Here is a 27,966-nt window from a genome sequence, read left to right as displayed (position 1 = left end):
TTTGGGTTTTTTGTTGAAGCTACAAGCTTTAGCAATCAAACTGGACAGAAATAAAGGTTTGAAAGATATTAATTACTCTGTGTACTGAATCCATTTGACATTCACTTTTTGGACTGAATTAGTAAAATAATCCAACATTCCTCACATACAAAATTAAGTAGATCGAGTACTGATGTTCCTTTAAATTCAGGTCCGGATGCTAAAGGTTTTATTACGATCAGTCGGCGGAAAGACGCATGACGTCACATATCTCGTGGGTTGCACATCTCGATCCCTTCAGTTTCCCCACGGAGTGGAGGACGGTCCGGATCAAAGTGTCACTACTTTGTCTTTTCACCTGCTCTGCATGGGAGGATTTTTTTAAAAATTTTATTTCATTTAATTTTTTTTACTTTTTCAGATGTTGGGATATAATTTAAGCGCATTGATGGACAAATCCAACTTTCTCCGAACCTTCATTAAATTCCACTAATTGCTTAGAGCAGCGACTCTTTTCGCTGTTGTGCTTTTAGAAAGTTTGTCCTCCTCATGCGCAACTCAGTCAGCGCGCCTCGGCTGCTCAGTCAGAGCAGGCGGCACAGCAGCGGAGCGAAGTGGGAACAGTCAGTCAGCGCTGATTCATGACTTAGGCTACTTGTTCTGAGGGCTTTGCAGGAAACACACAAAAAAAAAAACCTCCGACGGATTCACAAGGCGGTGGTTTTATTCCAGAATCTGGATTGTCCCTGTCGGATCTAACACAATGCGTCGTCATTTCAACACACCTGAGCTGCAACCAGACGGAAAGTGGATCGATCTGACAAGTTCTTCTCACAGTTTATTTTAATTCCAGCAACAGTTGATTAGATCCTGAAAAACATCCAAAAAGCGCAATGATTTTAACTTTTGTCTTTATTTTATCCATTTGGGGTAAGTAGCTTTTTTTTCTTTAGACTTCTAACATTTCCATAAACTGCATCAGATTGATTTAACTTCATTTTCTCGCTGTAAATCCATTTTTTTGTGTTATGACTGATCAAGTTTGTAGCGCTCACTCCCTATTTTACGCCATCATATTTTCCTTCTCAAGCGCTGGCGCGCGTAAAACAGTCTAATGGTTTCCATTTATTCACAAACCTCACTTGAGTTTTCCCCCGACTCTCAGATTCGGTGGTCACCTTGAAAGGTGACGGCGGCGCAGCCTCCCGCGCAGCCCGTCTGGACTGTGTGAAGGCCAGCGAGCATTGTCTGAGGGAGTACTCCTGCAGCACCAAGTACCGGGTGATGAGGCAGTGCGTGGCGGGGAGGGAGAGCAACTTCAGCGCGGTCACCGGTCCCGAGGCGCAGGGCGAGTGCCGCAGCGCCATAGATGCCATGAAGCAGAGCTCCCTGTACAACTGCAGGTGCAGGAGAGGCATGAAGAAGGAGAAGAACTGCCTCAGGATTTTTTGGAGCATATTTCAGAGTTTACAAGGTGAGCTTTAAACTCAAGGGAGGCATAATGCATAGAAAATATACGCAAATACAATGAATAATTCAGTTCAGGGTTGGCCACTGTAATACATGTGTCTAAATCTAAATAACAAATGAAACAAATGTTTACTGAATGTCAGACTTTGTTTCTAAAACTCTCTGTTCATTGCAGAATAATGAAGTTCAGGTTTGACTTGTCTAAGTGAATTAGATTTTGAGTAAGACATCCTACCAGAATGGAGTGGAGGTGGCAGAAATGCTTTGACTGAGACGCTTGGTCGCAGATTTGGGCTAACGATGGTAGAACACATCAGGGAAATGAGAGGGAAATTTATTCAATATTAAATTCTGCAGCATTACTTTTGGACCCCAACTTGCTTTTCAAAGCTAGAAGAATGAATAGCAACATACAGCTCTGGAGAAAAAAAAAGAGACCACTTAAAATGATCAGTTTCTCTCATTTTGCTTTTTATATGTGTATGTTTGAGTAAAACGAACGTTGTTCTTTTATTCTATGCTTCCACAGCTTGTCGTTGGAAATATAAATAAACTGACACCTTTCAGTCCATTCTGGTAGCTTATAAAATACTTAAAGCTGAGGGCAGGAATGACTCCACCAGGGTCAAACACCAACCTTGGCAAGAAGGACATATTCATGTGTCATGATTTGCGATTTCATCGGCTGCCAGAATCACACTGAGACACTGGAAATGACCCACACAACACTCCGCGAGAGTGGAAATGTAATGACTTGAGAGCGCGTCATATGAAGTCATGGTTGCCTTCATAAGCTGGAGAGCCCAGTGGCCTCAGGATGTTGGGTTAACTTTGAGTCATCTTACAGTCAGACAGTCGTTTGTTTTATTATCATTACCCTAAAGGTAACAACTGCAACATCTCACGTTACAGTCTGAGCTTAGTATGTCTTTTATGTGCTGTACTATTCAAGCTGCTTCCTTTTTTAAAAAAGTTTTTTAAAGAACAAAAGACAAACTTAAAGAAGAACTTCAATTTAAATATGTAAATATGACAGCAGCTTTAACAGCTGAAGTATTTGTTTCAAACATATAAAAAACTTTATGCATTGGTAACACAATGCAATCAGGTCCTTTTTTTGATTAAGCTAAATAATTATTGGGGTAATTTTTTTTATTACGTATGAGGTCAAAGCATGAACCCTGCTCTATATGAGGAGCATACACTTTGCAAGTAAAGGTTGAGGTATGTCGGGTGTTGGACCATAGGAAACAAGGCCATTTTTTCTCTTTGCCTGTAATTTTATGGGATTATTTTAAAAATAAAGTCAAACTGTTCCTCATTCAGTGACTCAAATTGCAGAAATGCACATATACATTTTCAGCTTTTGAATTCAGAGTCAGCTTTTTCATATTTCCTCATGGCAGATACACATTATAAGCTTCACACATACTGACATGTAATGATGCATGAGGTTCATGAGGTTGTTGTGTAGAGGACAGACCAAACATCTACACAAGCTGGATTTTGATGTGTGAATTGTGTTAATGTGCATTTTTAATGCTCAATCTAAAGTTGAGGACTAAAAAAAGTTGTGCAAGCAAGTCAATGATTGTAACATTCTGTAAATGCAAAAAATAAATAAATAAATTTAACAGATAATACCTAAATAAGAGTGTCGGTTTTCTATTAATACTTTATTATATTATTTTATTTGAAGTGATATGCCGTACAATCTCATCCCAGACTCTGTTAGTAACATTCAGAGAGTTAAATTCTGGTCTCATCTGACCAAACGTCACTGGCATATTCCATTTATTTCTGTAAATAATTTGCAGAAAACTATTAAGCAGTTAGTGTGCATAGAAGCTTTGGCAGCTGTGTGCATTTCTTCATGGAATACACACCTCCAAAGCTCTACATGTGGTCCTTGTCTCTTGGAAAAATCTTTTGATTATAATGCTTTTGAATCCTTTGACAAATTTCCAGCAATAAACATCTGGTCAAGGCTAGTTCACGGGGAAATGAAAATATGTCTGTAGCCAGTGCCATCGCTGTATTTTGCAGCAATATGATCGTGAAGCTCTACAGAGAACTCTTGACTTTTAACCATCATGAGTTGCTTCTTATGCAATAATAAAATTAATAGGAGGAAGCAGAACTACATTCTATAGATTTCAGGTAATTTCATACATTTTTGTTGCCTCTTCTCTTCATGTTCCTAACATTTATTCCCTGTGATATTCCACTCATTACACATAATTACATTTCTGGAATCATTTGTTTTGTCTTGTCTAGATTATTTGGGTTTTTACCAATGCCTGGTGTCAATTTTTTGTAAACAACAACAACAACAAAAAAAACCTTTGAAGTATTCAATAGTTGTCAGTCCCTCCATATATAAAGCAAAATACTGCTTCACTGATACGTGATAAACAGAACTGTGCTTCATTTTGGTTGCATACAAAATAAGTTACTTGTTACTTGTCAAAACCGTTGGGAATCCACTTTCGTTTCCAAAGACACTGACGTCCCCACAGGATGAAAGTAATGACAAGGCCCCATTATGCCATTAAGACAAACACACTCTGTCTCTCTGTCTCACACACACATGCAATTTCAAGCACACAGTGTTGACAATTTGTTTTGTTCTGCAGGTAACGATTTACTGGAATACTCTCCATATGAACCAGTCAATAGCCGGCTCTCAGACATCTTCCGCTTGGCTCCCATCATAGCTGGTAAGAGGTTTTTTTTAACCTCCTAAAGGTCTCAGTTTGTGTAGTGTTAAGTCACTGTTTATATCCCTGGTATTTCTCAGTTGCACTCCGTATAAGACGCCACATCACTGCAAGACATCCGTCACCGTTTCTGACAACCGCTCTTTTTTCTATCGCCGTCTAGTTTTCAGGCTGTAGCTTTCAATGCCCATTATCCATCACAAAAGCTTTTATCTGCCACTGTGACCCATGGTACACAAAGCAGAATAATTTAGTATATTTGAGTTCCTGCCCTCGAAGCGATGATGAGAGGCCTGCGTGTTTTTCTGCTGTCATGGCGCTAATGCTGAACATCGCATTTATCTGCTAGTTGTGAAATAATCATCCTTTTAGAGCCGAGCTCGATGCGTCTGAGTTCCAGGAACCTGTTAGAGCTGAATCCCTGGATTTTAAAAAATAAATAAATAAAAAATGGCTTGTTTGCTTTTGTGAAAATATAAATGTCATACATGTCCACAGCCATCAACGGTGGACCTGTGAGCATACACTTAGGCAAGCCCATATTTAGTTTCGCAGAGGAGCAATTAGCCATCTGTCTGCATTCAGTTGCAATGATAGAGGAAGAGCTTTGTGACATGTGCAGAACCCTTTGGCACTCCACAGCGTTGGGCTTTCTGGCTGGAGGAATGCATCTGCTGAACTGGCCAGCCGCTATTTCGATGGAAAAAAACATTTGGCTTTGTTTTTTTTTTTTTTTTGTTTTTTGTTTCTTGTGCTCTGCCTCCTGCTGTTTCTGGCTCTCGCTGTGGCAAAACCAACTTGCCATATTAGAGTCACTCTGCTCAGCATACAATGACTGAGTGTCTTAATGTATTTCAAACAGAGTGGAGAAAACATTATTAAGATCCACATTACTCTCCTGCAAAAATGCTGAAATGATGAGGTTTGGTGCCTGCCAAAAGAAATATTCCTTTGAACATTATATATTTTTCACGTTACATCCGCAACCATTAATGTATTTTTTTAATAGGTTTTTGGTGTCATAGAAACACAACTTAAGACATAGTTGTGAAATGGAAGAAAATGTGCAATAATAGAGGCAAGTCTTTTGGATTATGTCTACTAGCTTTTCAAATTCTGAAACTGACATTTCTGCTCATTCTTTGCCATTTTTTACCTGGAAGAGTCGTCTACGGTAGAAGGAGGGACCGGGTCGGTCGGCATGCTTTTTTTTTGTCTGTCGGCCATATTGGATTTAACCAAAATAATTTCTTGCATTTGCAGCTGATGACCAGTAGTTGATAGTGTATTTTATGATGTATTAGTGTCCACTTCAGTGGTCTGTGTGCATTTATAATGTAAAAATCCACAAAAAGCACAAGAAAATGGTTTTTAGATAGCTGACCACTGTCGTGACCGCTATGCAGGAAAAGGTTAAGAGGGGTTGTCCAGGCAGATATAAGTATTTATTTTCCACAACATATTCTATTTTGCACGTTTCAGATCGTTTTTTGCCATCTTGGCTTTCTCTTTCTCTGATTAATGCTCTACTTGCTTGCACCATGTCTTGGCTCTAACAATCAAAGCAATGCAATATTTTTCTCCTGCTTTACAATCACGCAGTACTTTGTGATGGTTTAACACATAAAATTGCAGTAAAATATATTGACGTTTTTGTTTTAAAACATAAAACGGAAAAAAAAAATTCAAGGGTGTGTAAGTGCTGAAATCAGAAAGATAAAAATATTGTTAAAACTGTTCAAGGTCAACAGAAAATATGACCAAGAGACATCAATAATCTATATTAATGTAAAACTTTCACTACGCAGTTTTCACTAAACCATTATATGCCTGAAGTAGCTTAGATGAGGCATCTGGCTGCAAAAAACTGGAATTATTTCACTGAAGAAATGAGAAATGCTGAAATCCTGATCAAGAGATCATTTGGAAACTTGATACACGCCTAATGTGCTATTCCATCAAAGTCAGTGACTGGGAATATGGAAGTCTGACAGGGTAACTTATCAGGATTATTATGTGTTATCACAAAAAACATCACATGTATTACCTATATTATATGAGCATTACAAGCTATGACGTTATGTGGCTGAAGATGAGCAGCAATTTTAACTTGTAGCTGTGTAAACAGCCACAGCGGCCTTAGAAAGAAAAAAAAAAAAACGTAATTCACCTAATGGGTTAGATATCACAAGTCCATTAACCGTAAGTGACCTCATTCCTGCCTGAAACTAAGCCAAGCATAAAATAACGCACCTATGACTCAAGATAGAACTGAGTTATTGACTTGATGGTTGTTGTTAAGCATCCTAAAGTAAAACAAAGGCTCTAGGTGCTTCGACTATTACTCCTTGCTCTGTGTCTCCAAAATTAGTTGAAAAGAAAGTACTGTGTCACACACTTAAATCAACAATTAAGCATGAACAATTAAGCATTACATTATACTATTCATGTTGTTTTCAAAAAATAATGAGAAGTGAAATCCCCATTAAAAGGCAGAATCTGTATATGTAATTAAGGTTCCTTTCTAACAGCTAATTTTCTTTCTTTTTTTTATCCTGATTTTCACAAACTCTAAATTTTTTCTGACCCCAAACATTGTTGTAATGCATATGGTTACAACTTTACTTATCTTTATTAATTATATTGGGAATCAGAAGTTAGCTATTCTTTAGCAAAAGCATATTGGACTGATCATTTGAATGATTGGCATTGAGGAATGTTGCTGTTCATGAATGCAGGTTTTATCTTAAGATGCTACAACACATATATTAGCATTAGCATGTAGCTTGCTATATCCAAACTACAGTCCTAGTCCTTGACTCTAGTTTAGTTAACAAGTCATATCTGGATATTTTGGGAAAATAAATATTTCCAAACAGCTCAATTTGTCTTTTTTGTCAGGGAAAAGTGCAGAAGCCTTCTTTTAGCCTGCTGAGAGGTAGGCACAGCAACAGGTAGGGGAGGGGCTGTTCTGCTTTAAAAACATGGTTGTTTTCTGAGTTTAGTCTAACAGAAAATGGTTGCAGTTATATAAGAAACTGGTAAAAGCTGAAATGCCAGGAAGTGACCAATTATTTTAATAATAATATTAACCTACGACTAAATAAAAGTATTACTGTAGTTATACATAAAATTATATTAAAAATAAAAGCAATCTTCTAGAAGTGTAAAATTTGAATTTGTGTGTTTTTTTTTTTTCCTACTTTGGGTGTCATGTAATCATCACATTAATAATTCAGACCTGCAGGCTTGAAACCCAAACCACTAACTACAAGCATGGTTTCCAGGAAGAGATGAAATGAAATGCTGCATCTTTTAAAAATCAATAAACACAATCAATCTGTAAAGCTGCCTTTCAGTCACATAATACAATACATGAACTGACGGACGGTTGTGGTTGGAGTTTCTACAAAAAGATGTCACATGTGCACAACTGAAACTCGCCTTGGTGAGGAATTCACATGTTTTTACTGTCACTGTTAAGTGTTTCAGATCATCAAACTAAATTTAAAATCAAGCTTTTTAAATTATGAGACAACTGTGATTGACCACATTTCATTGTTTATCTTCATTATCCAGATCTAAACCTGTTTACTGCCAGACAAGTAGATAATGAAATCACCTAAACAGAACCTGCCTGACAACATGAAGTAGGTAAAAAGAAAATCTATATAAAAAAAAAAGACAATTCATCATATCCCACTCGAAAAAAAATCAAGAATGGTTGATAGAAAAATGTAATTCATGTATCATACAGGAAAGAATTTCAAAAGGGGGTTGGACCCCAGTGAACAACAATGAGATCCATTAAAGAAAGAAACATGGAACATAGAAGTAGTAAACCTTCTTAGTACACTAACATTTTTCCCTAACTTTTCCAGAAAGTTACAAAAGAAGCCATTAACCCTTTCATGCATAGTGGTCACTGCAGTGGACAGCTATCTAAAAGCCATTTCCTTGTGCTTCTTGTGGATTTTTATGTTATAAATGCACACAGACCACTGAAGTGGACACTAATGCATCATAAAAAATACTATCAACTACTGGCCATCAGCTCCAAATGCAATAAATTATTTTTTGGTTAAATCCAATATGGCCGACAGACAAAAAAAAGGATGCCGACCGACCCGGTCCCTCCTTCTACTGTAGACGAGTCTTGCAGGTAAAAAAAAAATATTGTGACATCAGATGACCTCTAAAGAATAATGCTACTGATGTATTTTTCAAATAACAACTTTGTATTTGGAGAAAATTACAATTGATCACCTAAAAATAATTTTGTAAAACAGAAAAATATATTTTTTTTTACAAATTTTTTTCCTACTTTTTTATTCCTTAAGAAAATAAAAAAATTGAAAAAAAATCCTGACACAAAGGATCATAATTCATGCATGAAAGGGTTAAAAACACACTTCTAACCTCAGTGAAGCTCAGTGTTCTTGATTTGACTCTAAAAAAACAAAAAAACAAAATGGTGCACAACATTTTGGAAACCAGCATCACCTACAGTCAAACATGGTTGTGGAAGTGTGGAGGTCTCGCTCTGCTTTGCTTTTTGCTCAGCCTCACTTGATCTGAAGCAGACCGGCTGCTTCATCGTTGAATGATTCAAAAAATCTAAATGAAAGGTTTAGAATGGCCTAGTCAAAACCCGGGTATAAATCCAACTCAGATGCTCAAATAGCATGACTCCCAAGATAATTATTATTCTCAAAAGCCCTCCAGTGTGAAAGGATAAAAATAATCTGATAAAGGTATTTTTTTAACATAAGGCTTGTTGTTTTTCTCCATAATAAATAAAATCATCATTGGAAAACAGGGTTTTGATTCTTACATGATACTAAAATGAGCTTACTTAAGTGGATCTAAACTTGTTATATTACATTTTTCATAGACATGAGAGCAAATTATGTATTTCTTCACTCATTTGATGCCATTACATTTAAATGGTTTATATTTTTAAATCCAATTTCAAAAGAGACAAAAATGCAGTTTTCTCCTGGAGGAAATCACAGATTTTGACCCAATCATGAACTACGGTGCTTAGTTCATATTTTATCAGTAGTCTGAGTTACAGAGCAATAAATTAAGCTCAGCTTGATTATCTTTCCAGAAAGCATCTCTAAAATAATCTGGATTTTTCTAGTTCCCCGAGGGAACAGATTTATCTTCCAAAGCATGAGATTTTTATGCTGGTCCAGTGTGCATATGAACACAAGTAGTTCAGTATTTTACGGATAATTTTCCTGATTCGTACCTCTTTTCTCACTTCAATATTAGGAAAAGTTAAATGAGCCTCAGAGGTAGAAAACAACTGGTGTGCATGCTCTGATGTTTTAACACCAGACCTGAAATTTCAAACATTGGAGGACATCGTGCTGCTTGTATGAAGCCAATATTTCACCTGCCAAATACTCCAGAGGATTGAGCTCAAATTGTGCTCTGTAATCCAAAAACATATTAGAACGCAGAATTTGCTTTTCCAAGAGCTCACCATGACCTAACGTGCAAAATTGAGTTAATTTAAGCAAAACTGACTTAAAATAAGTCACGCCAAGAACATTATTTAGCAAATACAATTTTTAACATCAACTTCAGCTTGCACACACACACACACACACACACTCGCACATTTGCATACTGGCTCACTGACTTTCACTCCGACATAAATAAATGGTGCTGGAAGACGAAGGCTCGGTTAAATGGCTTGAAAAACAGAAATTCCTCACCAAGATGAATGTACCTGATGGCCGAGCCATGACAGGCTGAGTACCACGAGCCAAGTGGGTATGCACTCATTGGAAATGCAGTCATTGGCTAACCATGGCTTAGAAATACAAAACCAAAGTGCTGTTGGCTGTAAGGAACACACAATAATATTTTTGGCAAGCATACACATATTTATGTGGGAAAAATCTTAATCAGTTCCTCATATTTGTTCCATCTTCTTTGCCAAATTGCCCAGTCAGATTGAAGTCTTGCAACAAATGGACACTGGACCGTTACAACACACAGATCTGAGCCACTCCATTGTAGATCTAGCTTTATGTTTAGTGCTCCTGTCCCTTGGGGAAGTAAATCCCTACCCAAGTCTCAAGTCATTCGCAGCATCCAACCGTTTTTCTTTCAGAACTTCCCTGCGTTTAACTCCATTCATTTTCCCATTTAATCTGACCAGCTTTACTGGCGCCGCTGACCCCAAATCCGTTCACAAAGCGGTTTACATGTATCCAAAAATGCTAAATTTTGATTTTAACTGACCAGATCACTTTCTTCCAAATGAAAAAAAAAATAAAGCACATATTTTGCATTTTCTATCCATATCACACAACACAATTTCACACAATAACTCATTTACAAATGTATGGATTAATAGCTTAGAGTCATGTATCCTGCTCAAGGACACTTCAAAGGAAGGGTGGGGGTGGAATCAAATTTACGGCCTTCTGTTTGTCTGACAACTGCTCTTCCCACTGAGCTACATGTTTGCCGTGTCCCCTACATGGCTTGTGGCCAAATGTAAACAAGATATCTTGTGGTTTTGGATATCCTTCCACAAGTTTCGCACAATAGTTTGTTGAGATTTCCGCCCATTTCGCCAGACAGAGTCAGACTTGCAGCCTGCATGTTTAGCCCTGCCCCCATGTTCCTATCAGACACAGTAAGACTTTGTGGGGACCACTCCAAAAACATAAACCTCGTTCTGCTTAAGCCGCTTTATAGCAGAACTGGTTGCCTGCTTATCCAAAGCTAAATGTCTTGAGATGTTACTTCAATATTTGCACCTGGTTCTCTTTTCTCATGACGTCATCTATTTTGAGAAGAGCACCAGTTTCTCGAAGACAAAAATAAGATGTTGCCACCTCTGTATTTCACGGTTGGCATGGAAAAATGGTTTTTTCTTACTTACTTTTGGAGACATGACTTCTTCCAAGTCTTATTTCAGTGGAGCTTATTTATCAGCTTCCAATTGCATCTTCACGAGATCTTTAGTTTTGTTTTGGTGAATGCCTCCCTTTCATCCAAATGTTGTGATATAAGCTAATAGCATAAAGCCATATAGCATCAACATCTGGGTCCAAAGTTATAGTTATCTTAGTGTGAAGCAAACAGAACGTTTTTTCCAATATCCCTAAGCAGCCTAAAGAGAAATGGTTTATTCTGATTAAATATGAGCCAAAAAAAATGTGAAAAATAGTCAGAGCAAAAATAAAAAAAAGCCCTGTGTCTCTTTATACAGCGCATACAAACTAATAGTTACAATACACAAAACTTATCAACTAAGCACCATTCTTGTATTTTGACAGCCATGTTTTTTAATCATTTTGGAAACAAATGTTGAATTTGAGAAATCCAAACTTCTAGTTGTTACATTTAAAAGCATCTGCATTAATGTGTTTCTGTGAAAAGTAACCCCAACCCTTTTGAAAAATGACAATTGTGTCATCTTTAGGGAAAATGTGAACTCACAAATACAAAAAAATGTGATTTTTCTTTTCTTCTTTTCTCAAAAATAATTGCACAATTTGAAGATACAAAACCTAAATTATAACTAGGACAAGAAAAAGAAATGGATCTACAAGTAAACATCTGAATTCCTAAATGACATATTTTATAAGTGCGTCAGAAAGTTGCACATCTCAGTGAAAAAGTTTGGCTTGCTCACCCATATGCTGCAGTGACGATGCGCCATATGTCCGTTCAAGCTTACAGTACAGCACATCATCATGATTAGTGAGCCAAACCTGAAGCAGACGCTGTTATCCCACAATGTGGAGTTCCACCAAGGTAACAAAATATCTGCTTGGCTTTAAAAGCAAGTGATTTATTCTCTATTGGTGATTAAACGTTCTACAAAAGGGGAACATTTGGGAAACTTTCGCAGACTTCAACTATTGCTGACAATATTGCTGCGTCTGTTGGGTGCTTCATCCTAGCAAGTAATTTCTGCAAAAACACTATATCATTCCAGAATAAATGACTGGCACAAAGATTAAGGAGCAGCGGTTGCAGCAGGAGCTAAGAGGGATCTCACTAATTTCATGGGTGTACGTAATAAATGGGTCTTGAGTCTGATCATAAATATTAAGACTCTGGTGGGGATTTATGCATGCTAACCGGAGATTCGACAGAAAGGAGGGCAGCATGAGGGAAAGGCTCTGAGCGCTGGGTCTCTTTTTCCTGAATTGTGAAGGAACAATACGTTTATGGATGCAAAGGTTTAAAAGATTAACTTCACTCCTCATTCACAGAGTAACATATTGGATAATGACATGGCCTGAACTTTACATTTGAAAGGATTGACTATTTTAATGAGGCATCTTAATTTTTTCATGACCGGTTCTTGTGAGTGTAGTAGCTGGGCAGGTCGCCAGTCTACGATTTACTGAACTTTGCTTCATGCAGACATGATTACTTCAAATAATCATGATAAAGGCATGTTGGTAGGGAGCTGGGCGTCAGCTTGAAATCATAGCATCCTTTAATCCAATCCTGTGAGCTTTTATGGTTCTCGTTACTGTGGGATTATTAGTCATAGTAAGAGCTTTAGGGATTATCTTGCAGGTCAGTCACACTCTTGAGCTTCTTGGACAATGTCAGGCCTAAATCTTATAAAAAGACAAGAGGGTAAGTCCACAGCTGCATTTTCCTAATGCTCTTATTACACAGTGAAAGATAAGGAAGAGCTTGAGAACGTTCTTGTCAGACTATCCACAGTTGTCACTTTAAAACTAAACCCCACACTGGTAGCATCATGTAGTTGTTCTTTTTAAAGTGGTCTTTGTTTTTCATGATTTAAAAAAAACATTAAAGAACCAGACCGATTTCTATATTTCAAAGTGTTCAGCTAATTTTGAAAAAAAAAAAAAAAAATCTTGATGTAACTCACAAAACACTGTTTGTGCTGAAAAGAGCTCAAAATTCAGAAGATTGAAAAAAATAGTAAAAACTGAAAAGTAAACATACCAAAGCAAGACAAATTATTCAGGGGAATAACTTGTGTTCCTTTGTTGATATGCATTTTTACAGAAAACCTTTGGATTCTCCTGTAATTTGTCAACTTAAAGACTCAGCTTCTTTCACAGACGTCTGAAAAATTGAGATCTGGAGACTATAAACTTAATTTGTATTTTTTTTTTTTTAGCTACTACTTTCTGATAGTTGGATGTTTTGAGTCACTGTCATGCTAAAGGACCCATCTGCAACACAACATTTGTTTTCTAGCTAAAGGAAGATGCTTTTTGTGAAAATACACCGACTAATAGAATAGGCACGGCTGCAAAGCATAACGCTTCCACCTCCGTGCTTCACTGTGGGAATGTCATTCTTGGGTCACACTCACCATTTCTCTTCCTCTAAACATGGCTGAGGTGATTCCAAAGAGTTCATTGTTGGTCTGACCAGGCCACAGCACTTTCTCTGAAGCTTTCTTTGACTTATTTAGAGCCAAACTTTCACTGTCTGTACTTGTGCCTTCAACATCTGGAATCTTCAAGATATCACAGTGCAACAACAACGGCGTTCTTGGTGAGCGAGGTCTCCTCCAGATTATCAATAATCTCCTTAGGTTTCTCTTAGGTTGGCCAATTCCTCAACTTTCTCATGATCAACCTTCCATGGAGCTCAAGACAATTTTCATATCTCTGACAGTTTCCAACCTTCCTCCTGATGGTCCAGGTCTAACAGATTCATTATTTGGTCTGTAGCATCTTCTGACAGCACTCTGATCTTGTAGCTGGATCGGAAGAAATGAATCCTGTAGGCAGGTATGCTCCATATAAATACTGCATTAAGTCAGGGGTGTGTGATCTGTGTTGTAAAATTGATTTAAACTTTTATTTAATGGGGTTGTTTTAGTTGATATTCTGTCTCCAAATTAAAACGAAGCTACCATCTAAATTAGAGACTGTTCATTTTGTTATAAGTGAGAACACTCAGCAGGAGGATGATATAATTATGTCCCCCCACTGTAAAAGACAAATGCCAGCTCCAACTCCTCACTTTGCTAGAAAGCATTTTAAAAACCGTAGTTTGGATAACTATAATTTCACATGTTGCCCTCGGTGCATTACTGAAATTAATTCCCGCTCCAGGACACCGTAATTAACAACATTTTGGAACCATATTCAACGACGCCTGACTGACATCACTGGAAAGATCTCTTGTAGCAGCCTATTGAGAGTTACCTATAGGGTCAGATTTCTGTTATGTCTGCTGTGGTGGCCTTGCTCAAGGGCAGCAACCTAAGAAGAGTGGCATATAGATTTGTTTTTCATTGTCAGATTTTTTTTTTTTTTGCATCTATCATCATAACATACAGAGGCACCCGCAAGTGACTTCTCATTCGTCGTGTATGATTGAAACTCTGAGATTTCACAGATATTAAGACTCCAATAAGCCAGATGACTTTATCAGATGCTTTCTGATAAAGTCAGACTCTTGTACGCAGCTATCCATACAAATCAGAACAAGTAACAACTTTAAAACAGCCTTTTTATAAAACTAAATTTTAAATACAAAGACAGAAAACAGCGATCAAGTGAAGAACCTCAGAAGTATTCACCTCTTATTTTTGTTTCTCTTCATATTTTGTGACATTACAACCACATATGATTTTGTTTTTTGTTTTTACAAATAACTGTGGTGTGCATTTGTTTTTTCAGTGCTCTTTACTTGTATAACCAAAGTGAATCTAGTTCGATTTTTTCAAAAGTGAACTAATTAAAGTCAGAGTTGCTCTGGTCAGATAGAAGTGTTAAACACTAGAGTTGATTTCTGCCTGTTCAAAGTTTAATATTCACAACTTCCTTCCGTGTTTTTTTTTTTTTTTTTTTTTGCAGAAAATCCTCTTATTTGAGGATTTTTTTAAGTAGAGTTTATCTGATATTCAACAGAAAATTCAGTTTGGCAAGATGAAAATCCTAGAATGTCATGCTATTGGCTGGAGCGCCATTCATTTCCTTTGGTGCTTATTGGCTGTATCCTGAAAAGCAAAGATAAGCAAGGCTGTAGATGTTAGTTTGTATATTACACTGTGTGTATTAGTGCATACTAAGGTAAATTTTGATTTCTGAACTATTAAAATACGCAGTTATATGTATTTTTATATGCATTTTTAGAGGGCACCTTAAGTATTTGTGGATTTTAGTCATTCAAAGGCAGCTGTGGTCTCTAACCAGGGGTCTACTATTTATATAGTGAAAATCTTTACAATATCCCCACGGTGAACTATGATCGTGGCAGCATCATGCTTTGCATATGATTTTCTTCAACAGGGAAAGAGACTGTTTAGATTTAATAAGAAGATGGATGGGGCACAAAACGAGGCAGTACTGGAGGAAAACGTCCAGGAGGACAAAACTCTGAACATCCGGCCAGATCAAAGCAAAGCTGAATGACTGAACACTGAATATTTTTTCTCCATGAATGGATGAAAAATGTGGAAAAGTTCAAAAAAGCATGAAATCTTATGCAAGGCACTTCATGACATTAAGATGGCCTTTTTAAATGCAAAAATGCCCCAAAAGAAGATGTTTCTGTTCTCTGCTCTGGTGCAATGCCTCCATGCAAACCCACACTGTGACCTACACCTTCGGATTGCGCTCTCCTCTCTCTGTTCGCAGTTTGTATACATGTACAGACAAATGCCTTGTCATAATACCTTTTTTTTTAAAATTTTGTCTTTAATTCAACAGCAGTGTGCATTTTGCCTCGGGGTCACCTTAACTGGGGTAAAGCTGTCAGACCTTTGCCCTGAGAGACACAAACAAGAACTCCAGGATCACAGCCCAGATCTCTGAGAACTCGTCACATATAAGTAATGGATTCTGTAATATATGATTAACCTCAAGGTTCAAGAATGTATTCAGATTTAATCATAGCTCATTCTGTGGTGCATTGAAGAGTTCAGTGCGCTTCAATTCCACCTCAAAAAGCAAAATTACGGAGCTCATTCTTCCATGTCGAGGCCGAGGATAGAGTTTGTTCCACTGTGCAGGAGTCAGTGGAGCAGAAAGGGTTTTAACTACAATAAATGAGAAATAATAGGAAGCGAGGGGCATTATGTTGACCACACAATGCTCTTTTTATGAGATGAAAGTAAAGGCATACCAGAATGGAAGCAAGTTTGAGTGAGCTTATTTCCATATGAGTTTGTAATATGTAAATGGATAAGAAGAACAAAATTACACCATAAAAATGTTTAAATGGCTTATTTTGAAGCTGCGTTTGTGGATATTCTTACCACTAACTTTCAAGGCTTAAGGAACACCATGAAGACCAGAAGCCTGACTTTTTTTACATTCCAAAAGTAATTTTGTTGTGTTTGGAATCATTTTCCTGTCGGATCATTCAGATTTGTGAGTCGAGGTAAAACAGATATAGTCCTCCTACGTCATTATTCACCTCGATCCTGTCACCACTGTCCTTTACCGCTGGTTCTGTGTTTCTGTTGTTCTTAAACGACCTTAACATTTGTCTTTTGTCTGAACGTCAACATCCACACAATTAAAATTTTGCGCAACAGATTCAAAAACCACACGAGGGCCAAAAAAAACCCCCCAAAAAACAAAGAACTTTACATAAAACATACACATTTCGCCAGGAAGTCGAGTCAAATATCAAAATTATGCCTAAAGCTCAATGACTGGCTACAGGAAGGTTGTAGATGTTGAAGTGCAACATTTAGTCAGTGCATTTCTGAGCCTGCCGGTAAAATATCGGCCATGTGGTGATGAGACAAAACCAACAATTAAAAACTTTTTTGCCACCAGTTGGAGTTTTGTTGTTATTCCACCCTGAAAAGTAACATTAAGGCTAAAATTAACATACCAGCCATTCTCCTGATGAATTACTTGTGATTAGAGTTGAAGTTCTAGTTATGTGGAGTCAGTGATATCCTTAATGAGGCAGAACAAAAATAAGGAGTCAAACTGACCTAACATACTTTTTTTGGACTGTAGAACCCACACATAATATACTCCAGGCTGGGATGCAAACACAGGAAACAGTATTTGTAACTGTACCATTGTGCAGTCTGCCATTTTCCTTTCACTTCAAAATTATGCACTACTGTTATAGCATGCTACAAGAAAGCCTAGAATCTTCAGTTCAACATATTCCATTTTTTCTGTCCCAGCTGAGCCTGCATCCACAAAGGAGAACAACTGTCTGAGTGCTGCCAAAGCCTGTAACCTGAACGACACCTGCAAGAAATACCGCTCTGCTTACATCAACCCCTGCACTAGCAGGGTGTCTGCTTCTGAGGTCTGCAACAAGCGCAAGTGCCACAAGGCCCTACGACAGTTCTTTGACAAGGTAATTAAGCATGCCAGGTTTAAGAGCTTTTATTGTCTTCCATTCTGATGCCTGACGTTCAGCCTAACATTTCTCAAAATGATCAAAAACTTGCTTCCATCACAGTTCTAAATGGGATTTCACTTTCAACGAGGTGTCTTTGTAAATGTCTCAGCTGGGAAAATGTTGTAGCCCTGTGCGCCGCAGTACATTACTAAAAAACACAGTTTCATGTTGAGACTTGTGTGTTTTCTGTGTTTGTTCCAAAATCAAGGTTCCGCCTAAGCACAGCTACGGGATGCTGTTTTGCTCCTGTCCAGCGGGAGATCAGATGGCTTGTGCAGAACGCAGAAGACAAACCATCGTACCGATTTGCTCCTATGAGGATAAAGACAAGCCCAACTGTCTTTCTCTGCAGAACACATGCAAGACTAACTACATCTGCAGGTAAAACAGGAATCTTTAACAGGTTTAAATGTTAACTGAATCCTCTTTTGCACCTTGCTGGTTCTGGGTTGGATTTCCTTTTGCCTTCGACACTGCCTTAATCCACCATGACACAGATTTAAGAATTTGCCAGAAGTTGCTGCAGATTTGTCAGCTGCACAGACACAATGTGAATCTCCTGTTCCACCACAGTTCAGTGGTGCTCTGTTGGAATGAGATGTGGTCACTGTGGAGGCCATTGAACTCATTGTTCTGTTCAAGAAACCAGGTGGAGATTATTAGAAAGAAAGCATGGATAGGATGTTTAAACTGAGATCATAAAGTGATGATTTAGGTGGGCAGTGGCTTTTAAATGATGCTCAACTCTTACTAAAGGCGGCCAAATTGTGTGTCTCCACTAAGTTTAAACTCATTGAGCCAGGTTTTTTTTTTTTTTTTGCAATCTGTATTTGTGGGCACTCAAAGCACCAACAACCACTTAACTTCTTCACCATCTGAAGCTTGGTTTGAATTTGAGCAAGTTGTCTTCATTACGTCCCTGTAGATGTCTACGTGCTTTGATTTGCTGCCATGTGGTTGAACAAGTTTAGCTTATAAAGTGGCTAGTGAAAATATATAATGTCTGCAACATGATGAACTAAATATATCACTGAAGAACTAAAGGGAATGATGTTTTTTCAGCACCGTTCCCTGCTCTTTCTTCAGTGTCATCTTAAATCTTCCGCATGAAGTATCCTAACCTTTGACCTTAAAGACAGTTTTCAGCACCAATATTTTATTCAACACACTGAGGTCAAACTGAGTGTATCATCTCAACCATATATAGCCAAGTACAAAACTGTTCATTCTCCTGGCAGTTTTAGGCATTCTGTTTGCTCCGTCCATCAGATTCAAGTCAGAACCAGTTCAAAATGATTTGTTCCAGTCGGAAAAATAAAGCATGATGGTAAAAGATTTAAGACGAAATCTGCAAGGCGTATGAAAATTGCACCAATATAGAAGCAAAGTTCAAAACACTGTAAGAATAGATTACTTTATTTAAAACATTTTTCTACTTATTGCAAAATTATTTACTGCAAAACTGAATCTTCATTACACTTTTTTATTGTTAGGGTTTTGTGTATGTTGGCGTCTCCTACTTATCCGTCACTTTGCTCTAGATACGTTGTGAATTTCCCCACTGAGGTTTTTTTTATTATTATTATTTCAGCAGCAAATTTAATGTTTTTGATTGTTTATTCAATGTTGCATGACTCTTTGTTTTTGTGTTTAATGGTGTAAAGCACTATGAAATGCCTTGCTGCTGAAATGTGCTATACAAATAAAATTTGATTGATTGAATTTGAATAATTTTCACCTTCACTGTGCAGCAAAACAAAAGTTTGGTGAAAACTTGTCCAGATTTATAGATACAAACATTTAATGAAGTTATGTCCATCTTGATTTGATTGATTCACTCAATCTTTGCACTGTATCTTGTTTAAACATGAGCAAACAAACTCTAAACCCTAAAGAGCTGTTCTACTAGATCTTTCTTGGAGAGTGATTTCAGAAGTAGGACACAAAAGCATTGTTTTAAGAAGCTTTCATCGACAACATGTGTCATGTATCTCCATTGCTGATAGATCAAGGCTGGCGGACTTTCTCAGCAACTGTCAGCCCGAAGCTGGTTCCATATCTGGCTGTCTTCTAGAGAACTACGCCAACTGCCTGCTCTCCTATTCAGGTCTTATTGGTAAGTTCTTCGTATTTTTCATCAAGGACCCGTGATCTTACTGAACTGTGCTCTCAATTATTGCCACACCTGGTAAAAATGTGAAACATTGTCTTCTTGTGGTAGCACAACCTCATATTAAACATTTTAGAACAATCCAAAATATATTTTTGTACATTGTTTCAGTGTGGAATAAAATGCTGTGTACAAAAATACCCTGTCATCGTCAAACAAGAAATCACTGTGTTCCAGTTGTAGCTTTAAAATACATCCACAGCCTCCAATTACCTCAAATGTGTCAGTTAACCTATCAGAAGTTTCCAAAACTAATACGTCATCATCATCTGGACTTTCCTCCATTGTTTGAAGAGGTAATATTCATTCTGCATGTCTTCTGATTTTGAAGATGTTAAATAATTCTCTGACAGGTTCTTTCCTTCAGTATCGAGGCATCTTGCAAATAGAAATCATTTTGGTCATTCTAACTGACCTAGAACAAAAGACGTTTGGTCTGTTTTACCTTTAGATGGTGAGAAAAAAGGTGTAAGTGTCTATTCACTGTATGTAAACTTCTGGTTCAACTGTATAACACAATTATTCACAGTCCTGTTAATACTTATGTCAACCCCTTACTCACAATGTTGACGCATACAGAGAGGGGGATGTACAAGTTTACGTAATCATCCAGAGTTCTGAGACTTCAGTATTTTCCAATTAATTTTCAATAAGATTTATTTATGTCTGTGAATTGAAATTGCCATCAAAGAAAGTCTGGTGAAGCATTTCACTGCTCTGTTGACCATAAGCCATATTATACAACTTAAAAACCCAGTGAGGATTTTTGTTAAAATGTGGTATTTGGAAAAAGTCTAGTCTGCTGTGCATTTTTTAGAAGTTTCTCAGATTTTCCATCAAACTTTAGAATGGGAACAGAGTAGTTTTACATGCATTTGTCCTTTGAACAATTTCAGTCTCACCTGCCTAAAAACACACAATTTCCAGCTAAAGTACCAGTAGAGTTTGTCCAACTCCACATATTTATGTCAGTGACGGTAGGGATGGAAAGTTGTCTTCATGTAAATGGCTCCAGATTGCTGTTATGGAGACATACTGATCCCATTAGTGCCCCTTTGAGATTTGTTTATCTTCTTTAACTATTTTTCTCAGTGGAAATGAAACTTTATACTTTATATTCGGGTCCTCACCCAACCTTGTGTGTTAAAACTTTGTTTTAAACTTATTTCTTATTTAGGTTAATAGCTATTTTACCCATTTGTAAATCAACACACATACGTATGTCGTCTTGCCATGTTCTCTGTTTTTACTCATTTTGAAGAATAAGGATCCTACTTTTCATATCTTGTCCAGGGCACGAAAATTACAGAGTGAGCAAAGTTATTTTTTATACTTTCTTGCTTAATAGGTCACTAAAAAGATAGAGACTATTCTTAACAACCACAATATGATGCTGACTAAAAATCCTTATTTGTTTTTTCCAACAACTTTCTAGCATAGCTGATGCATTCTTCTACACATTCACATGTGGACTACATACATACAACAGATCATTTACAGGTGCTCATTGAAAAGCCAAGCAGTTTAGCCTGTGTTTGTTCTGCAGAGCAAAGGTTAAACTAGCTGATCAGCCAGGCTGGCAAACACCTTATATTACAGCAGCAACGCTGCAGTGCGAACATTTCACTGCAGCTCATTGTGCAGTAACAGATCTTGTTCCAGTCTTCCTTTCATCAGGGGGTTTCATTACGCAGAAAGGAAAATGACGTCCCACAGAGTTTTTGAAATGAGATTTGAACACAGTGCAACGGAGGCCAATTGCAGTCTCAACAGGCAGAAATTTCAATCTACACCACAGATATCATGCTTCACACAGTTTATTCCCTCTACTTCTCCCACCCGACAGGTTCCTGACGCCACACCACAGAATCTGCTTGTAATTGCAGAAATCAAACCTACTCGGCCTCAAACTTCCTTCAAAAAGGCAGACAATTAGTCTTTGCTTGACATTACAGCTTACTAAGGAATTTTATCATTTTATCACTCACTGCAATTTCCCTGGGCGATGTAAATGGAATAAAAGCTCCTTATAACACAGAGTAAGCCCACTCTCACTGGCTGACCTGGACATTTTAATTTAGCATAAAAGGCTAAAAAACAGTTCCTGCTAAACCACAAGTGCCCTATTAAATGGTTTCAACCGGAGTAGCAATGACTAACAGGGGTCCTATTCTGCTTTATGCTGCAGGTACAGTGATGACTCCCAATTATGTGCGGTCTTCTGGCATTAGCCTGTCACCATGGTGTGACTGCAGCAGCAGCGGGAACAGCAAGCCAGACTGTGATAAATTCGCTGAGTTTTTCACCAACAATCGATGTCTCCGTGAGTTCCAGCATTCTGTTTTCCGTAACACGTACAATGCTTTGCTAAAGTATTTATACTCCCCAAACTATTACAGGTTGAGAAAAAAGTTGGGGTTTTTCTATATATTTTGGGAGGTTTTATGTAATAGAGTAAGTAAGTAGTGAATAATTGTAACGTGATAATGTTCTACAAAAAAAAAAAAGAAAAGTGTGGGATTTATTGGTTCCCCCACTTTACTAAAAATGACAGCTAATTGAGAATTTGCGGAAATCCTTGAAAATTCAACGTTCACATCTAGTCTCACTGAGAATTCAATGTTGGAAGAAAGGGGGAAAATTTTAGTGACTAGATGAGCAGAGCTGGTAGAGACATAATTCAAAACATTGTTTCTTGTCATGTTTTAGTTTCAAACACAGGCAGAACGTAAAGTGAAAGTTCCTTCATATTAAAAACATACAAAGTGGCAGATAGGGATCAGGACAAGAAGCCAGCAGAAATGCAAAGGACCATGAGACAGGAGGACAGAGAAAAATCAAGAAGGCAACAGCAGAAACTGAGAGACTTAAATAGTGGTGAGTTTGATTACTGACAAGAGGCAGGTGGCTGATTGAAAACAGGGTGCAGCTGTGAGAGAAGGAAAACGTGGAGACTAACATAGAAGGGGCTGAACAGAGTAAAACAGATTTAAACTGAAGGGGAAAACCCTGACAAATCTAAAAGATAAACAGAAGAATGCAAGAAACACGCCAAGAACTTACAAATGAAACTAAAGAGAGCAAGACCTGTTCAGCAATCACAGGTGATACAAACACAAATGAAAACATTTTTACTAGCTACATTTTTTTTTGAAGAAAACTTTGAAAACTTCCACTTCACAATTATGCACTACTTTGTGGTAATCTATTACATGAAATCTTTTGTAACCGTAAAAGTTGTGCGAGTACATAACCATATTTATTTGCATATGTTTAGGTAGCCTGTTTTTATTACTTGGGCTTTTTAAATCGATAAATGTGATGCAACTGTATTAATCCATCATATCAAACACAGAGCAGCTGAATGAAAGTCATGCTATCTGGTGCAAATTTTGTCCCACATCTGCCATGTTTTCTGTTTCCCTGACATGCTCCATTTATTCTGTTCAGAAAGTCGATAGGATCAATACTTCCTTCTTGTTTAGGTAATGCCATAAAGGCATTTGGTAACGGTACTGATGTTGGAGTATGGCAACCGCAACCCCCCATTCAACCCACTGTGGAGCCAAGCATCACTCGTAGGGGTAAAGCTTGGACGAACAGCGTTGTGGACGTCCTGACAGACGTCAACCAACTGGGCGCCAATAGTGACTCGTTTCACATTTGTGGACCCTTGCAGGTGAGTTTTGAAAAGAAAATCTTAAATTTTGCTGTACAGAAACATTTAAATCTATTTTTGCTGAAAGGTTTAATGAAAATGGAATGCTGGGAAAGCCTTATCAGGAGAAAACTTTAGAAACTTCCCCGAACTTGGAAACGAAAATGCCTCATCCCAACTTTAGACCTTAGGAGGTCACCAAGAAATCCATTCAGGGCTTCAGTTTGACTGTCAGATGTCTGAATCCGTCACTGTGATAGATCAGCGAAGGTTTTATAACAGCATGCACAGAATCCCGCCTCCTGGGCAGAAAGTGGATATGTCAATGTGGAGTCACATTTTCAGAAGCTGTCACGTCAAAGCTAATTGGATGCCTCGGTAACCTCAGAAATGGCCTGAAGGTTCAGTCTGTTTGTGACAATGTTAGTGTGCAGGCAGGAGCTAAAGCCAAAGGGATCTCCCTCATATTCCCCGCCTCAATCCTGGAAGATCAGTTATTGGAAAGGACACGAGTCTAGAATTTTTTTTTAACTTGTTCTCACTCATAAGTGTTCTTACATGATCAAATTAAAAGTGTCTGAATTTTCCCAAACTCAAATTTTCAGTTGCTATTTTTAAATTCTAAAAATTCTGAACTGATGGCAGAGAGAGGAAGAGTTGTATGGCAAGATAAATGGTCATATAATCATAGTTTATCAGTGCCTAATAGACACAAAGCATCTTTAAAATCTACTTAAATGATTTAATGTTCTTAAGTCTTAAGTCACCAAACAAAGCCATGACAAGTGAGTGGCATTTTCTATTTATTTTGTTTGTATCTTGTTTGCAAAGAACTAAAAAACAATAATTGTCATGTTTTATTTTGCGCTAGATATTTCTTAATTTGGGTCTTAATTCAACTTTATTTGGCATTCAGTTTGTAGGTCATTGTAAAAGTCAAAGTGAAGAAAAAAACCGTTCTGTCTGTAAAGTGCTGACATTACTTCCACAGCTTTAATAAGACGTAGTGGATCTCAGAATTGTACGAACACCTCGTTATACAAACCCAAGTTACAAAAGATCACAATGCTTAAAGAAAAGATTAGACAACTGTGATATCACAAAAGCTAGAAGTTTGTTTTTTCTTGCCAGTACTGGTTGTGTCGTTCATGTGACGGCAATCTCCTGGAACAGGATTCCAAGACAGAAACCTTTACTTAAAAACATCCAGCCATGGCTAAAATTCACCCTAAAAACCATGAAGAGGGGTTACAGTCTGATGGAACTAAAACTCAACTTTCGATAAAGGGGGGAGGCAAAGAATCAACGCTGCACGTCACCATCTAGCATCATGCTCTAAGGTTACTTTTCTTCAGAGTTAACTGGGCCATTTTTATAGATCTGTTTTTGTTAAAGATGAACAGTTCTATATGTTCATCAGTTTTGATGTAAAACCTTCATTTGGTTGCAAGAAAATGGCGATGAAAATGGATTTAGCTTTTCAGTGCTACAGTGGGACCAAACATGCATCCAAATGAATGAAAACCAGAATAAAATGAAAGTTCTGGGGTGGCCTAACCAGAGATTAGAGCTAATTATGACAGAAAATCAGTTGGAGTCACCTGAAGAGGTATGCTGACGAGAGGATGATCGATTTGGAGAACGTTTGTAAGATGGAATGGATAATTATTACCAATTATTAAGGTGTGATATAGAAGATTGAATGCTGAAATTCAGTCCAAAGATGGAACAAAGTATTAGTTTAAAGCTATGAATCCTTATGCAACCAGGTGATTGCGTCTTTATCCCCCCCCCCCAACAGATTTGCATATTCTTCAGTTGAGCTGTACAAGTTTTAATGTCACATTTTAATGTCACTTTATTCTACACCACCAGAATCTGGCATTTTAGCAGAGGTGTGTGCGCTTTTAAAACCCACTGCATCACGTTAAGACTATTTTGTGTTTCACAAACATCCAGTTCCCTGAATTCAAAATGCTACGTATATTCACCATTTTTATTTGTACTTAATTTTGCTCAACTGTCTCAGAACCCGCTGCAACCCCTGTGGACAGATTTTGGCCCGATCAACACGCTCACGATATCTGCTATTCTCTCCTGATAAATACTTTGGGGCTTTTTTCTTATAAATGAGATCATATCACAGAGCCTCCTCTAACCGAAACAATCTATCATATTGGCTTTTAATAGCGATAATATGATTTATCACCCGTAAAGCATCCTTTAGGAGGAAAGACCTCCAATACAGCAATTAATCATTCTTTCTCATAACCCTGGTTTGTAGGATTCTTTCTGCTTAGAAATCACCACATGGAGTGTTTATTCTGTTTCCAAACCACCGCAGATTCCCCTTATCATTTTCTGCACCCAAACACTGTATCTATGAGGTTGCATTTTATTTTGTTTATCTATTTGTATGTGCAAATACAGTTTTTTATATATATATATATGAATGCAAAGGTTTTGAGGAAACTGAAAAAAGTTTTAATGTAATAAACTGATGTAACCTTGAGCTTGCACAAGCAGAGGGAAAATTACACCAAAAGTTTACACCACCAGAGATTTGTGGGGATAAAACAGTCTGTGGTTTGTATCGTATCGTTTTTCATCGCCCTCAGTCGGGCTGTGGAGAACTTAATAAAAAACAGAAATCAAATTTAATGCGTTTCTACCTCCTCACTTCTGTTTTCTTTTTCTCCCTTCAAGGTCCAAAATCTGGTCTCAAATCAAACAGCAAAAGCAGCTTTTTGTCCGGTAAGACTCGTTTTATTAAGCGTCTGAAGTTTCTACGGTTCCCATAAGACCAAACAATCCTGGGTCTATATTTATTAGAGTTTCAGCTAATATATGAAGTGTTACATTTCATTCCCTATATGTGTCTAAGCAATCTTTTAACTGTTATTTGAGCTGCTTCTGTAGGTATCCTTCCCCACCAGGTCATTATTGTAAAAAAAAACTGTTCTTAACTCTCCAGGTTAAATAAAAGGTTAAAAAAATAACATTTTACATTTTGCTTTTAACTTCTCAACATCTTTAATTATTGCATTCTGACAAGCATCTGTGAGTTTTAAAGAAAAGCTTGATTTTTACTGGATTCTGTTTAGGTGACTTGATCTGGGTCTGCTGGATTTTATAAGGTGCATCAAAGTAAAGGGGTTCATGCCAGGGTTTTTGAAAAGAACTGTGAAAACCATTTATTGTTTTCACTTCACATGAAATCCCAAGAAAAATGGATTGAGCTTTATGGTTGTGATGTAGAAAAAAATTAAAAGTGGTGTTAATTCTGCAAAATATTGTAAGTAAATGATAAAACTTTCCATACGACAAAAAACTAACTGATTTGTTTTTTCCTTCAGAACCACCAGCTGGATGAATCTGGCACTTTGAATGCCATCGCTGGACGTTCACCATCTGAACTGAACTCCTTGCATCTCTCAACTTTAGTCCTCTCAGTGGCCTCAACAGCATTACAGCTCAAAGGTTTCCTGTTTCTGTAGGAGCCAAGGACTGGAGGTCAACCTTTCTGGACTTAAGACGCAATCAAAGTCATATTAATTCAGACACTCACCGAACTGGAACCTCTAGGTTTTTCTGAAATCATAGCCACTCGTGGGTCAGATTTGTGGACGCCTGTCACTGAGATGTCAGCTCATTTGCCTTCCAAAGCCCTGTGGAAGTCATTTGCAAAGACTCTGCATATTTGACTGAGTGGAGTGCAGGTGGAAACTGCTTCGAGCATGAAATCATGTATTCTCTGCTTGATTTGTTGCAGTTGAGGGAAAAGCTAAACATGTGGGAAGCAAAAGGGAAAACCATGGACATACAACACATTTCATAGATGCATTGGATTATGATCAATGAGGTCATTCAAACGTCCATTTTGTCTGAAAAATCTAACTACGACAAAGACAAATCTGCCCAAAAAGTCCGCAACAACGTTCTCTAATACATGTTTGGCGTTATTTATAGAGCAGCTCTGTAGATCTGGTCGTCAAGGTGGTTTGTGGCTTTTATCATGTACACCTCACTTTGTGCATAGAAATATACAGGTGCAAACTCTGTTCCAGTATGCTGCTGTTAGCTTGTAAAGAATATTGTCTGTAACATTTTGAGAGTGTAAATTAGTACAGGTGACTGAGCTTTATCCAGCCTAATTGTGATTTATGAAATGTGATGAGATGTGCTTCTTTTCTCATGTGGTTACAGATTTGACTTTATGTGAATATATTTTGATGGAAAAGTGCATCATTTCTCTTAGGTATCAAAGTATTTGTAAACACAATCCATAGAATTTACAAAGAAATAAAAAAAAAAAAAAGGCACTGGTCTCATCCAGAAATTCGAGGACCACACACTTCTATTTTTTCCACGTTATTATTTCTTTGCAAAGCGCAAAGGGAGCAAGGGTTTGATGAATAAACAATGTGTAAATACCCACGAGCAGAGTTAATGTCAAAAGACAAAAGCCAGCAGACATTAATTGCCTGCAATTAGAGCTGGTCTGAAGGGACGGAAAGATAAAAACACGTAGTTAGTTTGTACTAAATGGATCGAGTTAACAGACTTTCAACGAATGTACGACACAATAAAGGCTCATTTCTAAACAT

General features: G+C 37.6%; 1 protein-coding gene across 1 annotated transcript; it reads left to right on the top strand.

Moving 5' to 3' along the window:
• The first annotated feature begins 275 nt into the window (after positions 1 to 275).
• Positions 276 to 27,966, top strand: gfra1b (gdnf family receptor alpha 1b). The gene is made up of 10 exons (XM_015035516.1): positions 276 to 909; positions 1,145 to 1,453; positions 4,086 to 4,169; positions 17,308 to 17,486; positions 17,740 to 17,912; positions 19,538 to 19,647; positions 21,890 to 22,024; positions 23,187 to 23,380; positions 26,066 to 26,113; positions 26,716 to 27,966. The coding sequence occupies exons 1-10, from the start codon at positions 873 to 875 to the stop codon at positions 26,854 to 26,856; spliced, it is 1,410 nt and encodes a 469-aa protein (XP_014891002.1). The 5' UTR covers positions 276 to 872; the 3' UTR covers positions 26,857 to 27,966.

This window comes from Poecilia latipinna, unplaced genomic scaffold (genome assembly GCF_001443285.1).
Source record: "Poecilia latipinna isolate Pla-1442-1.1 unplaced genomic scaffold, P_latipinna-1.0 Scaffold337, whole genome shotgun sequence".
NCBI classification, from domain to species: domain Eukaryota; kingdom Metazoa; phylum Chordata; class Actinopteri; order Cyprinodontiformes; family Poeciliidae; genus Poecilia; species Poecilia latipinna.
Note: the sequence above shows the minus strand (reverse complement) of the source record. Positions and strands in the feature narration are given on the sequence as shown.